At 40.0% G+C, this 14848-nt stretch overlaps 1 protein-coding gene across 3 annotated transcripts in view; it reads right to left on the bottom strand.

Moving 5' to 3' along the window:
- LOC128644324 (potassium voltage-gated channel subfamily C member 4-like) overlaps positions 1-14848 on the bottom strand; it is a 79550-nt gene that overhangs the window by 23187 nt on the left and 41515 nt on the right. The window contains exon 3 of one of the 3 annotated variants that reach the window (XM_053696982.1): positions 13587-13615. The exons of the other annotated variants lie outside the window; for them this stretch is intronic. Within the exon in view, the coding sequence (XP_053552957.1) occupies positions 13587-13615 (29 nt within the window). The remainder of the gene's footprint in view (positions 1-13586; positions 13616-14848) is intronic. 3 annotated transcript variants of the gene reach the window in all.

Here is a 14848-nt window from a genome sequence, read left to right as displayed (position 1 = left end):
TGTGTGCTGGTATTACAAGTTAAGGTGCAATGCAAATGCGACCTCGAGTTTGTATTGCACGGAAGTTTAGCACTCACTAGAGCATGCTTAATTAGGCTCCAATGGGAGCCTTGTTTTCATGCCGCCAAACATGGCATGAGAACCTAGCGCAGCGAAGTGTGTAAGTCACGCAGCAATGGGCAGAAAATCTAAATATATATGTATATGAATATATATATTTATGTGTTTATATGTGTTTAAATTAGCGCTCCACTTGTAATCTAGCCCTGGGTACTACCTAATTTGTCTTGTTTATGTACAGGCTTCCATTATATACAGTATTTCTTCTAAAAATGTATGGAACATATGGAAGCCATACTGGAAAGGGGAAAAGTGCTGACGTGTTTTGGCACTTTCCCCATTAAACAAATGCATTTCTGAGGGATCTGTCTACTAGTCAATACCTCATCCCAGAGCCGTCAAGTCACATTTGTAAGACTGTGTGACACTGAGGTCTGTTCTCTAGAATATATTGCGGCACACGCTACAGATCAGTAAAATCCCACTATGACATCAAAAATGAATTTGTAAAAAAAGGTTAACACAAAACAGTGTAAATAGGGGCACTATCACTTTAAAATTGTGCAATTCTGCACAAGTAGAGACTCAGATACTTAGTATGGATCAATACTCAAATTCAGTACTAATAAAATACAATATTGCAATAAATCTAAAGAATGTAAGTAATATAAAGTACTATAAGTTACATAAATTACCAAATATTGACAAAATAAGTATATAAAGTTAAAGTCCAATAAACATATGTGTTGTGAGACACAGAAACATGGATAGGCTGCTCTCCTCAGGAAAAAGGCCGTCCACTTCAAAGTATATCTATAAGAAAAGGAGAAGGCGCCAAAATAGCGTAATTCTGCAAAGGAATTGCTGAATATATAAACTTAGATCAAATACACTCACATGTAATCAAGCACTGTAACATAGTGCAAACTGGGCAGGCCGGATCCTCTGAGTTGTCCGGTGTTCTTAAGAAAATGGTATACCGCATAGGAATATGTATACCATGTCACTTTAGGTCACGTGACTCAGCTGCTGGAGGGGTGTTGCACTCAATGCGCATGCGCAAGAGGCCTAACCTCCTCCAAACAGCTGATGGAAATGAAACAACTGGTCGAGGAAATATATGGCCTGTAATCATAATTTATAGAGGCTAATAGCCTTCACTGCGCAGGCGCGCACTGCGGTCGGTTTATTCAATATAATGTAGACAGTGACAAATGTGACACCCTCACCTTCCCTACCCCACCCCACCGGAATAAAATATTGGAGCAGTCACTGGATTTCATAGAAAAATATAGCCTTTATTCCAAACATAAGTTTCAAAATGTTTTGGTGTCAACTGACACCTTTTTCGGCAAGTCGGTGGCGCACAATGGATCACTGAGGAGTAGGGCCGTGTGCACGTGCGCATTGCAGATTGCGGTCCATAGAATCCTGTGACCCGTTGTTATCTAATAAAGTTTCTTAAACAGATGTTTGGAGGAGGTTGGGCCTCTTGCGCATGCGCATTGAGCGCCACACCCCTCCAACAGCTGATTACATGTCACCGGAAGTGACGTAGTATACACATTACTATGGTATACATGTTACTTTAGAACACCGGCAAACTCTCCTCAGGTGTATATGACAAAACGGTGCTCTATAAAAGAAACAATCCCCACATATCGTAATACTGTAAAAATATATTATTTGACTGGTAGGTGGATAGTTTACACTCACCTGTGGTCTAGCACTATAATGTAGTGCAGACTTGGGAAACCGGAAACTCTGAGTTGTCCGGTAAACTCTCCTTCACAGGCAAATAGAACCAGGTGTGTTGTATGTCTTTCAGCTCACTCGCAGGGTAAACAAATGCAATTACCATTTACAGAATAGTGATTATTTGTGAGTGGAAAAAATGCATAAGCCAAAAATAGCAAGTAATTTTAAAACTTAAAAACAAGTGTTTATTAAACACATAAATACAGCTGTATTTATTTGTTTAATAAAGGAGGAGAGTTTACCGGACAACTCAGAGGTTCCGGTTTGCCTAGTCTGCACTACATTACAGTGCTAGACCACAAGTGAGTGTCCACCTACCGGTCAAATAATATATCTTTACAGTATTACGCTATGAAAGGATTGTTTCTTTTATATCGCACCGTTTTGTCATATACACCTGGGGTGCGATCCGATATACGGCGTAGGTTTCGGCACAAGCGAGGGAACCCGCGCCGCCTGTAGTTTCACCTCACACATCTGGGTATTACATATACCCCGCCGACAGTTCCTAAAGTGTCGTAAGTCGAATAAACTAGCGATGTCCAGAAATGAGCGTAAGTACAAATTTCTGGAGTCGCCAGTGACTTACAGCACTTTAGAAACTGCCTGCGCCTAAGAAAAGTAACTAAAATATTAAATCTCCCGTAACTGTCTAACACGCCTCCCAAAAATAAGCCCGGTACGTATACCCTTATATCCGCAATCCCCCCTCTCACTCCTAATAATAAATGTATTAACCCCTAGACCGACAACCCCCCACAACGCAATAAGCCTAATTATTAACCCCTAAACCGCCATAGCCCACACCGCAATAAGCCTATCCTAGTATTAACCCCTAAACCGCCGTAGCCCACATAGCCTATTAAATCTATTAACCCCTAATCTGCCCCGCCAACGCCTAACTTAATTATTATTTAAATAAATCTAAATAATATTACTATTATTAACTAAAGTATTCCTATTTAAAACTAAATACTTACCTATAAAATAAACCCTAAGATAGCTACAATATTATTAATAATTACATTGTAGCTATTTTAGGATTTATTTTTATTTTACAGGTATATTTGTATTTATTTTAACTAGGTACAATAGCTATTAAATAGTTAATAACTATTTAATAACTACCTAGTTAAAATAATTACAAATATACCTGTAAAATAAAACCTAACCTAAGTTACAAATACACCTAACACTACACTATCATTCAATTAATTAAATTAATTAATTACAATTAGCTAAAATTAAATACAATTAAATTAAATAAACTATAGTACAAAAAAAAACCCCACTAAATTACAGAAAATAAAAAAAATACAAGAAGTTTAAACTAATTACACCTAATCTAAGCCCCCTAATAAAAAAAAGCCCCCAAAATAATAAAATGCCCTACCCTATACTAAATTACAAATAGCCCTTAAAAGGGCTATTTGCGGGGCATTGCCCCAAAATAATCAGCTCTTTTACCTGTAAAAAAAAGACAATACCCCCCCAACATTACAACCCACCACCCACACACCCCTACGCTAACTCTATTGAAGTTCAATCCGATTGGCTGATTGGATCAGCCAATTGAATTGACCTCGCATTCTATTGGCTGATCCAATCAGCCAATCGGTTTGACCTTCAATCCAATTGGGTGATTAAATCAACCAATCGGATTTTTCCTACCTTAATTCCGATTGGCTGATAGAATCAGCCAATCGGAATTCGAGGGACGCCATCTTGGGTGACGTCATTTAAAGGAACCGTCATTCGTCGTTAGTTCGCTGTGCTGGAAGGATGCTCCGCGCCAGATGTCTTCAAGATGGAGCCGCTCCTGGACGGATGGAAGAAGATAGAAGATGCCGCTTGGATGAAGCCTTCTGCCGGTCCGGATGTCCTCTTCTGCCCCATCGGATGAAGACTTCTGCCCGGATCGGATGATATTGTGCCCGGCTGGGTGAAGACGGCTCAAGGTGGGGTGATCTTCAATGGGGTAGTGTTAGTTTTTTTTAAGGGGGGATTGGGTGGGTTTTAGAGTAGGGGTGTGTGGGTTGTAATGTTGGGGGGGTATTGTCTTTTTTTTACAGGTAAAAGAGCTGATTACTTTGGGGCAATGCCCCGCAAAAAGCCCATTTTAAGGGCAATTTGTAATTTAGTATAGGGTAGGGCATTTTTTTATTTTGGGGGGCTTTTTTTTATTAGGGGGCTTAGATTAGGTGTAATTAGTTTAAACTTCTTGTAATTTTTTTTATTTTCTGTAATTTAGTGTTAGTTTTTTTTAGTACTATAGTTTATTTAATTTAATTGTATTTAATTTTAGCTAATTGTAATTAATTAATTTAATTCTTATATATAAAAATGAATTAGTGCATAATATCTCCTGTGGGATCACCTGGGATCAGAAATCTGCACAAGTTCCATTTGTTTTATTTAATATTTACTTTAAGGGACATACAACTAAAAAAAATAATATTTCATGATTCAGATAGGATACACAATTTTAAACAACTTAGCCATTTACTTCTATTATCAAATGTTCTTTGTTTTCTTGTTATCCTTTGTTGAAAAGCAGGAAGATAAAGTCAAGAGCGTGCACGTGTCTGCAGTACAATATGGCAGCTGTTTTGCAACAATGTTATACATTTGCAAGAGCACTAGATGGCAGCACTATTTCCTGTTATGTAGTGCTCTAGATAGCTCTTCAACAAAGAATATCATGAGAACAATGCATGTTACAATAGAAGTAAAGTGGAAACTTTTTTAAACTGTATTCTCTATCTGAAAAATTAAAGAAAAATGTTGGGTTTCATGTCCCTTTAATGTGCTTTTCTAAAATGTTTCTACGTGTGTTCTAGCATTTTATTATTGCACAATTGCTTGAATTGTTTAACCTTTGAAAGTGAGCTCTCTATTGGCTATTGGCACTAATGGGAGCTAGCTGCTCACATCTTATGATCCAATGCAGTTGTGTTTACCCTCCAATCATCACCTAGCTCCCAGTAGTGCACCTCTACTCCTTGGCCTATCGCTGTATGCTTTTCAACAAATGACACCAAGAGAATGAAAAAAAAAACACTTAGAGAAGTAAATTGAAAAGTATCTAAAAACTGCATGCTGTGGCCTCTAGTTATCAAGGTCTGTCGGACCTGATCCGACAGTGCGGATCAGGTCCGACAGACCTCGCTGAATACGGCGAGCAATACGCTCGCCGTATTCAGCATTGCACCTGCAGCTCACAAGAGCTGCTGGTGAAACGCCGCCCCCTGCAGACTCGCGGCCAATGGGCCGCCAGCAGGGGGGTGTCAATCAACCCGATCGTACTCGATCGGGTTGATTTCCGGCGATGTCTGTCTGCCTGCTCAGAGCAGACGGACAGGTTATGGAGCAGCGGTCTTTGTGACCGCTGCTTCATAACTGCTGTTTCCTACAGGCTCGCCAGAAACACGGGGCATCAAGCTCCATTCGGAGCTTGATAGATAGGCCCCTATATCTGAACCATAAAAGGGTAATTTATACTTTCATGTCCCTTTAAAAAAGTTAAATGTTATTATAATAGTTAAATAATCTTACAGCTTCTATATACATAAGTATTGTGTTTTTAAAATGCAAAATAGATAACATTTATCCTATGCTGAATAAATATATTTAAAGTGATGGTAAACTCTTCCCTTTATAAAAACAGATTTGGAATCTTAGTGATATTTTAGATGGAGTTTTATTCACCAGTTGTAAATGAAGATGCGCTATAACTTACTTTTTAATATAGATATGAAATTCAAATACCCCGCGCTCCGCCACCCACTTCAAATTTTTACTCCAATCAGCGCTCTAGCTACAACAAAACTGCCTTAAAGGGATACTCATCACAATTTTTTTCTTTCATGATTCAGATAGAGAATGTAATTTTAAGCAACTTTCTTTTTTACTCCTATTAATTTTCTTTCGTTCTCTTGCTATCTTTATTTAAAAAAGCAGGAATGTAAAGGCTTAGGAGCCGGCCTATTTTAGGTTCAGCACCCTGGGTAGTGCTTGCTGATTGGTGGCTACATTTAGATAGCAAGAGAACGAAGAAAAACTCATAATAGGAGTAAATTAGAAAGTTGCTTAAAATTGCATGCTCTATCTGAATCATGAAAGAAAAAAAACTGTGGGTTTAGTGTCCCTTTAAGGGGAGAGTGCTGATTGGAGAACAGTTCAAACATTTAGCTCACAGAAAATTTGACTTTTGAAGTGGGTGGAGGTGCACAGGGCATTTGAATTTCATATCTATATCAAACCTGTTCTCGGGCCTCCCAACAGGCCAGGTTTTCAGGATTACCTTGGTTTAGAGCAGGTAAAATAACAGTGTTTACTAATCAGCTGTGCTCCAGTTCAGATAACCTCAAAATATTGTCTGTTAAAGAGGCCTGAGGCCAGGTTTGAAAACCAGTGATCTAAAATTTCACTAACACTCCAGATCTGTTTTTATAAAAGGGAGAGTTTAGCATCAATTTAATTAACCCTTTGAGTGCTAATGACTGCTCTGAGCCGTCACAGAATTTCTCACTCTGGTGCTAATGACGGCTCAGAGCAGTCACTAGCACTCTCCCACCTTGAGGGAGATCTGGGGGCTCCCACCCGCTCCTACGCTGGCGAACATGCCTGTAGAGTGACAGGTATCGCCGGGGCATCACGTTTTGTGCGGTGACGTCACGTGCAATGACCTGATGACGTCACCGTGCAACTTTATTAACAATTTGTCAATACAAAGTATAGGGAAAGGGGGCATGCTGCTTAGAAGCCTGTATCTCAAGCATCTAAGCAGCTACAGACCCCCAAGACCCACCGTTGGTAATTGCCTAACCTTTCCAATGGTGTAAGTCTTGGGGATCTGGGGAAAAAAAGAAAAAAAGTTAAAACATTTTTTTTCACAAAATAAAAAAATAAATTATATCAGCTTAGCACCCAGGTGGGAAAGTGCTTAGCACTCAAAGGGTTAACTATATGCCATATATTTCAATTTTCACTATGAAATTATTTTATCTAGTTTGTAAAAGCATTTAGAATATATATATATTTTTAATTTTCATAACACATCAAAGAATAATACTTTGATCAAAAACAAACATTTAGCATAGTTAACAGTTTATTTACTAATTAAAATATTTACATTTCAAATGCCCCTGGATCATTTTAGGCACAAAAATATGTTACATAAATATAATCTTTTGTGAGCAGCTCGGTAGTGAAACAGTTAATAAAGTAAACACACCTTGAAGTCTGCATTGTGTAGTGTTTGCGAATTGCACTAATTAACTATTTCACTAGTGGGCCGCTCACAAAACTGGTCTTAGAGGGAACACTGCCTGTGACCACCAGATATGTCATTTAATGCAAACTATTAAATCTTTTTCAGAGTTGGCAGATCTCACATCTCCTCAGTCATCAAGTCATGACCCTAACATTAAGAATTCTGGACTGGAGCCTTTAGTTACTTGGAGATATGGCAAAACTTTATATATATATATATATATATATATATATATATATATATATATATATATATATATATATATATATTAGACAATTAAACATTTACATAGAATTGGAAGATCTATTGTTATTTTAGGTAACTGGCTTCAAAGTCTTAGAGATTTTGGAATCTAGGCTATTGTTTGTGTTCTTCACTCAATTGGTAACGCTGGATATTTTAGTGCTAGAGGCAGATCTTAATCCTATTTTTGGGAAGTGGAAATACACGTAAGCGTATAATAGCATTGCTAAAGAGCTGTTTAGCTGCGGAGATCATGTTAGCAGCACCTTGGCTTCCGTTATTATCATGGGGGGGGGGATGCTGAAAATATTGGGAGTTCACGAAGAACATAATTTAAACCAAGCACATAGTGACATGTAAAATTGTTCTACTGAGGAAATTCAGCACAGGATTCCGTCAATTCGTTATACTGTTAAATACAGGATCAAACAGACCAGATATAGCTACAAGCAAATGTTCCAGTAAATTCCAGCAATTTACAAATTGCTCTAAGAGAAAAATTGTGAGGCTGAACTATGTAGTTCATATTTTATATTCAATGTTTAATACCAGGAAAAAAAGTTTATGAAAAATAGCAAATATATGTAAATGCAACGCCTCAATTATGGAATTATTAATAAATAAATAAGAACTCTAATTTGTGCTGAGAAATACCCCTTATACTAAGCAAATACTAAACATGGCTTCAGATGGTTAATTGCTGCCTCATGTTCTGTTGCCATGCAACTACCAATGAGTTATAATCTAATAGATGCACCAGGTGTTAGTTAATCTTTCTTTAAAACCCCACCCCCTGGAAAATATGTCATGCAACATAAATAATAAGTTCCAGTTTACATGTGAGGGCAGAGGCTATTCCAACACTAAACATTCTGTCAGAATTACATCTATATATACCTCCCTTTCATACTGTGTCCAAATATATGACAAAAAATGTAAGATAATAGCCTTCCCCTGCCAGGTTCTGTTTCCATAGACTAGCCAGCTCTGCCCAGTTGGGCTTTTGGTAAATGGATCTGGGCATGGAGTAGGCACAAGGTTGGGGAATGGCTATGTTGTCCTTGGACTTTTATTATGTCCTGGACAGGCAGTGGACAGATCTCCTAAACGGTGACAAACTCAAACCATTTGTCTTACATTGCTTTTCAGTTTGTTATCCTATTGTCCCTGCTGAGACCAGTTAGGGAGTGGGACAGCTATGTGGGTTAGGCTTGTAAATTCTGCAGTATGCACTTTGAAATTTTAGAACTGTGATATCATCCTTGGTTAGACTATCATACATCCCAACCATCCCGGATCTTGCATTATTGTCCCAGGTTTGGATATGTGACCCCCAAACCACCCCCAATTAGGGCAAATGTCCTGGTCTCTAGGAACTACCAAGCTCCAGCCACCATATGTCCTGATTCTGCCCAACCACCGCTACTTATGCCCCACCCGTCCATGGCACACCTGCAGCCCTCTTCCTCCTGTCATAGTTCTGCCTACCATACATCGATGAACCACTGCCAACAAGACCGGGTTGGAGTATTACTCCTGCAGGAAGTTTTAATTATTGTTGTATTTTTTGCTTTGTTTTACCAGTCTACAATAACTCTTTACTTAATCTTTACCTGTGCAACGCTCCATTTATTTTTAACTTCCCACAATTCCCCTCACTTCGCTGTCCTGGAAGCCTCAGTGAAATGTTGGAAGGTATGAATTATCTCCTATTGCAAGAAATGACCAATGGTATGGGAGTAGTAACTATATAGCAGATTGTCAACTGACTTTAATGATTATTTAAAATAAGACACTAATAAGTTGAACTGCAAAAGGTCTTTATTTCGATATTTATTTTTAATTGTCAATATGAGGCAAATGTCCAGGTTTTCAGGCATTTCCCTAGCACTGCCCAAGATATAACCTGATCTATCCATAGCATATTCCAGCCATGCCCATGACACACTTTGGCCCTGCCCACAAGTTTCCCAACTTCCTCTTCCCAGAAAGCCTGTGGGAAATTAAAGTAGATATGATCAAAACATGTGCATATTCATTTACAAGTATATCAACATATGCTCAATAAAAAATGATATGCCAAACACAACCGCATTTCTATTTTTTCTATAAGGTGTTTCAACACACATTGTTAACCCAGGGCACACAAGATACTCACATTTCTAATGGCATTATTGTTTCTAATAATCTATAAATTTTTATAACCAATTTACAAAACAATAATAAAAAAAATTACAATTTTATGATTCTGATAGGACATATCATTTTAAACAGCTTTCCAATTTACTTTTATCATCAAATTTGCTTTGTTCTTTTGGTATCCTTAATAATATTTAACTAATGTTCTATTGAAAGCTAAACCTAGGTAGGCTCATATGCTAATTCCTAAGCCCTTGAAGGTAACCTCTTATCCCAGTGCATTTTGATAGTTGTTTTTTTTTTTTTACAGCTAGTCATTGTGCTCACTCTCGTGGAGTTATTTATGAGTCAGCACTGATTGGCTAAAATGCAAAATAGTCAAAAGAACTGAAAATAAGGAGGCTGTTTATAGAGGCTTAGATACAAGGTAATCACAGAGGTAAAAGTATAGTAATATAACCGTATTAGTTATGTACTCTTGAGACTCCTTTAGAGAACTTAGAAATATTTTTTTCTATAAAATATCCAATTAAGAGCTAGATTAAATAGCACACGTATTACGAGCTGAAAGTAATCGTGTTTGCTTGAGCACAATTTAATTTAATGCACTGGGTTAGCGCGACTTGAGAGGTTGTGTAAAGGGTACGGGGGGAAAAAGTTGAATCAAACAAAATGAATACATGTAAAAGTACAGTTACACTCAATAAACACTGTCTGATAAAAAATAATCGCCTAGATTACGAGTTTTGCGCTAAACAGGGTGCAAAACTAATGCCAAAAAAGTTGCGTTATTTCACTCTCCATATCGCTGCCATTACGAGTTACTGAAAAGCCTCCTTGTGCTGTGCGTTATGGTGCGTTAAGCTTCATACCACACAAAATCCAAGGGCTGATTTGACATGCTCATGCACGCTTTCCCCCATAGAATAAATGGGGAGACAGTGTTAGAAAAAAACCTGAAGTGCAGAATGAAAAATCTCTGTAACGCAACCCCATTGATGTCTATGGGGGAAAAACATAATTTATGCTTACCTGATAAATTTATTTCTCTTGTAGTGTATCCAGTCCACGGATCATCCATTACTTATGGGACATCAACCCCTCCCCAACAGGAAGTGCAAGAGGATTCACCCAGCAGAGCTGCCACATAGCTCCTCCCCTAACTGCCATTACCAGTCATTCGACCGAAAACATGCAGAGAAAGGAAAACCATAGGGTACAGTGGTGACTGTAGTTTAATGGAAAAATTACCTGCCTTAAAGTGACAGGGCGGGCCGTGGACTGGATACACTACAAGAGAAATAAATTTATCAGGTAAGCATAAATTATGTTTTCTCTTGTTAAGTGTATCCAGTCCACGGATCATCCATTACTTATGGGATACCAATACCAAAGCTAAAGTACACGGATGACGGGAGGGACAGGCAGGCTCTTTATACGGAAGGAACCACTGCCTGAAGAACCTTTCTCCCAAAAACAGCCTCCGAAGAAGCAAAAGTGTCAAATTTGTAAAATTTGGAAAAAGTATGAAGAGAAGACCAAGTTGCAGCCTTGCAAATCTGTTCAACAGAAGCCTCATTCTTAAAGGCCCAAGTGGAAGCCACAGCTCTAGTAGAATGTGCTGTAATTCTTTCAGGAGGCTGCTGTCCAGCAGTCTCATAGGCTAACCGTATTATGCTACGAAGCCAAAAGGAGAGAGAGGTAGCCGAAGCTTTTTGACCTCTCTTCTGACCAGAATAAACGACAAACAGGGAAGACGTTTGTCGAAAATCCTTAGTTGCCTGTAGATAAAATTTCAGGGCACGGACTACATCTAGATTGTGTAGCAGACGTTCCTTTTTCGAAGAAGGATTAGGACACAAAGATGTAACCACAATCTCTTGATTGATATTCCTGTTAGTGACCACCTTAGGTAGAAACCCAGGTTTAGTACGCAGAACTACCTTGTCTGAATGAAAAATCAGATAAGGAGAATCACAATGTAAGGCAGATAACTCAGAGACTCTTCGAGCCGAGGAAATCGCCATTAAAAACAGAACTTTCCAAGATAACAACTTGATATCAATGGAATGAAGGGGTTCAAACGGAACCCCCTGTAAAACATTAAGAACTAAGTTCAAACTCCATGGTGGAGCAACAGTTTTAAACACAGGCTTGATCCTAGCTAAAGCCTGACAAAAAGCTTGAACGTCCGGAACTTCTGACAGACGTTTGTGTAAAAGAATGGACAGAGCTGAAATCTGTCCCTTTAAGGAACTAGCGGATAAACCCTTTTCTAAACCTTCTTGTAGAAAAGACAATATCCTCGGAATCCTAACCTTACTCCATGAGTAACTCTTGGATTCGCACCAATATAAGTATTTGCGCCATATCTTATGGTAAATCTTTCTGGTAACAGGCTTCCTAGCCTGTATTAAGGTATCAATAACTGACTCAGAAAAACCACGTTTTGATAAAATCAAGCGTTCAATTTCCAAGCAGTCAGCTTCAGAGAAATTAGATTTTGATGTTTGAAGGGACCCTGGATCAGAAGGTCCTGTTTCAGAGGTAGCGACCAAGGTGGACAGGATGACATGTCCACTAGATCTGCATACCAAGTCCTGCGTGGCCATGCAGGCGTTATTAGAATCACTGATGCTCTCTCCTGTTTGATTCTGGCAATCAATCGAGGAAGCATCGGGAAGGGTGGAAACACATAAGCCATCCCGAAGGTCCAAGGTGCTGTCAAAGCATGTATCAGAACCGCTCCCGGATCCCTGGATCTGGACCCGTAACGAGGAAGCTTGGCGTTCTGTCGAGACGCCATGAGATCTATCTCTGGTTTGCCCCAACGTCGAAGTATTTGGGCAAAGACCTCCGGATGAAGTTCCCACTCCCCCGGATGAAAAGTCTGACGACTTAAGAAATCCGCCTCCCAGTTCTCCACTCCCGGGATGTGGATTGCTGACAAGTGGCAAGAGTGAGACTCTGCCCAGCGAATTATCTTTGATACTTCCATCATTGCTAGGGAGCTTCTTGTCCCTCCCTGATGGTTGATGTAAGCTACAGTCGTGATGTTGTCTGACTGAAACCTGATGAACCCCCGAGTTGTTAACTGGGGCCAAGCCAGAAGGGCATTGAGAACTGCTCTCAATTCCAGAATGTTTATTGGTAGGAGACTCTCCTCCTGATTCCATTGTCCCTGAGCCTTCAGAGAATTCCAGACAGCGCCCCAACCTAGTAGGCTGGCGTCTGTTGTTACAATTGTCCAGTCCGGCCTGCTGAATGGCATCCCCCTGGACAGATGTGGCCGAGAAAGCCACCATAGAAGAGAATTTCTGGTCTCTTGATCCAGATTCAGAGTAGGGGACAAGTCTGAGTAATCCCCATTCCACTGACTTAGCATGCACAATTGCAGCGGTCTGAGATGTAGACGTGCAAAGGGTACTATGTCCATTGCTGCTACCATTAAGCCGATCACCTCCATGCATTGAGCTACTGACGGGTGTTGAATGGAATGAAGGACACGGCATGCATTTTGAAGCTTTGTTAACCTGTCTTCTGTCAGGTAAATCTTCATTTCTACAGAATCTATAAGAGTCCCCAAGAAGGGAACTCTTGTGAGTGGAAAGAGAGAACTCTTCTTTTCGTTCACCTTCCATCCATGCGACCTTAGAAATGCCAGTACTAACTCTGTATGAGACTTGGCAGTTTGAAAGCTTGAAGCTTGTATCAGAATGTCGTCTAGGTACGGAGCTACCGCAATTCCTCGCGGTCTTAGTACCGCCAGAAGAGCACACAGAACCTTTGTGAAGATTCTCGGAGCCGTAGCCAATCCGAATGGAAGAGCTACAAACTGGTAATGCCTGTCTAGAAAGGCAAACCTTAGATACCGGTAATGATCTTTATGAATCGGTATGTGAAGGTAAGCATCCTTTAAATCCACTGTGGTCATGTACTGACCCTTTTGGATCATGGGTAAAATTGTCCGAATAGTTTCCATTTTGAACGATGGAACTCTTAGGAATTTGTTTAGGATCTTTAAATCCAAGATTGGCCTGAAAGTTCCCTCTTTTTTGGGAACCACAAACAGATTTGAGTAAAACCCTTGTCCTTGTTCCGACCGCGGAACCGGATGGATCACTCCCATTAATAAAAGATCTTGTACGCAGCATAGAAACGCCTCTTTCTTTATTTGGTTTGTTGACAACCTTGACAGATGAAATCTCCCTCTTGGGGGAGAGAATTTGAAGTCTAGAAGGTATCCCTGAGATATGATCTCTAACGCCCAGGGATCCTGGACATCTCTTGCCCAAGCCTGGGCAAAGAGAGAAAGTCTGCCCCCCACTAGATCCGTTACCGGATCGGGGGCCCTCGATTCATGCTGTCTTAGGGGCAGCAGCAGGTTTCCTGGCCTGCTTGCCCTTGTTCCAGGACTGGTTAGGTCTCCAGCCTTGTCTGTAGCGAGCAACAGCTCCTTCCTGTTTTGGTGCAGAGGAAGTTGATGCTGCTCCTGCTTTGAAATTACGAAAGGAACGAAAATTAGACTGTCTAGCCTTAGGTTTGGCTCTGTCTTGAGGCAGGGCATGGCCTTTACCTCCTGTAATGTCAGCGATAATTTCTTTCAACCCGGGCCCGAATAAGGTCTGCCCTTTGAAAGGTATATTAAGCAATTTAGATTTAGAAGTAACGTCAGCTGACCAGGATTTTAGCCACAGTGCTCTGCGTGCCTGAATGGCGAATCCGGAATTCTTAGCCGTAAGTTTAGTTAAATGTACTACGGCATCTGAAATAAATGAGTTAGCTAACTTAAGGGCTTTAAGCTTGTGTGTAATCTCATCTAATGGAGCTGATTCAAGTGTCTCTTCCAGAGACTCAAACCAAAATGCTGCTGCAGCCGTGACAGGCGCAATGCATGCAAGAGGTTGCAATATAAAACCTTGTTGAACAAACATTTTCTTAAGGTAACCCTCTAACTTTTTATCCATTGGATCTGAAAAGGCACAGCTATCCTCCACCGGGATAGTGGTACGCTTAGCTAAAGTAGAAACTGCTCCCTCCACCTTAGGGACCGTTTGCCATAAGTCCCGTGTGGTGGCGTCTATTGGAAACATCTTTCTAAATATCGGAGGGGGTGAGAACGGCACACCGGGTCTATCCCACTCCTTAGTAACAAGTTCAGTAAGTCTCTTAGGTATAGGAAAAACGTCAGTACTCGCCGGTACCGCAAAATATTTATCCAACCTACACATTTTCTCTGGTATTGCAACTGTGTTACAATCATTCAGAGCCGCTAACACCTCCCCTAGTAATGCACGGAGGTTTTCCAGCTTAAATTTAAAATTTGAAATATCTGAATCCAGTTTGTTTGGATCAGAACCGTCACCCGCAGAA

This window comes from Bombina bombina, unplaced genomic scaffold, assembly GCF_027579735.1.
Source record: "Bombina bombina isolate aBomBom1 unplaced genomic scaffold, aBomBom1.pri scaffold_758, whole genome shotgun sequence".
NCBI classification, from domain to species: domain Eukaryota; kingdom Metazoa; phylum Chordata; class Amphibia; order Anura; family Bombinatoridae; genus Bombina; species Bombina bombina.
The sequence above is the reverse complement of the archived record's forward strand: the minus strand, read 5'-3'. Positions and strand labels throughout refer to the sequence as shown.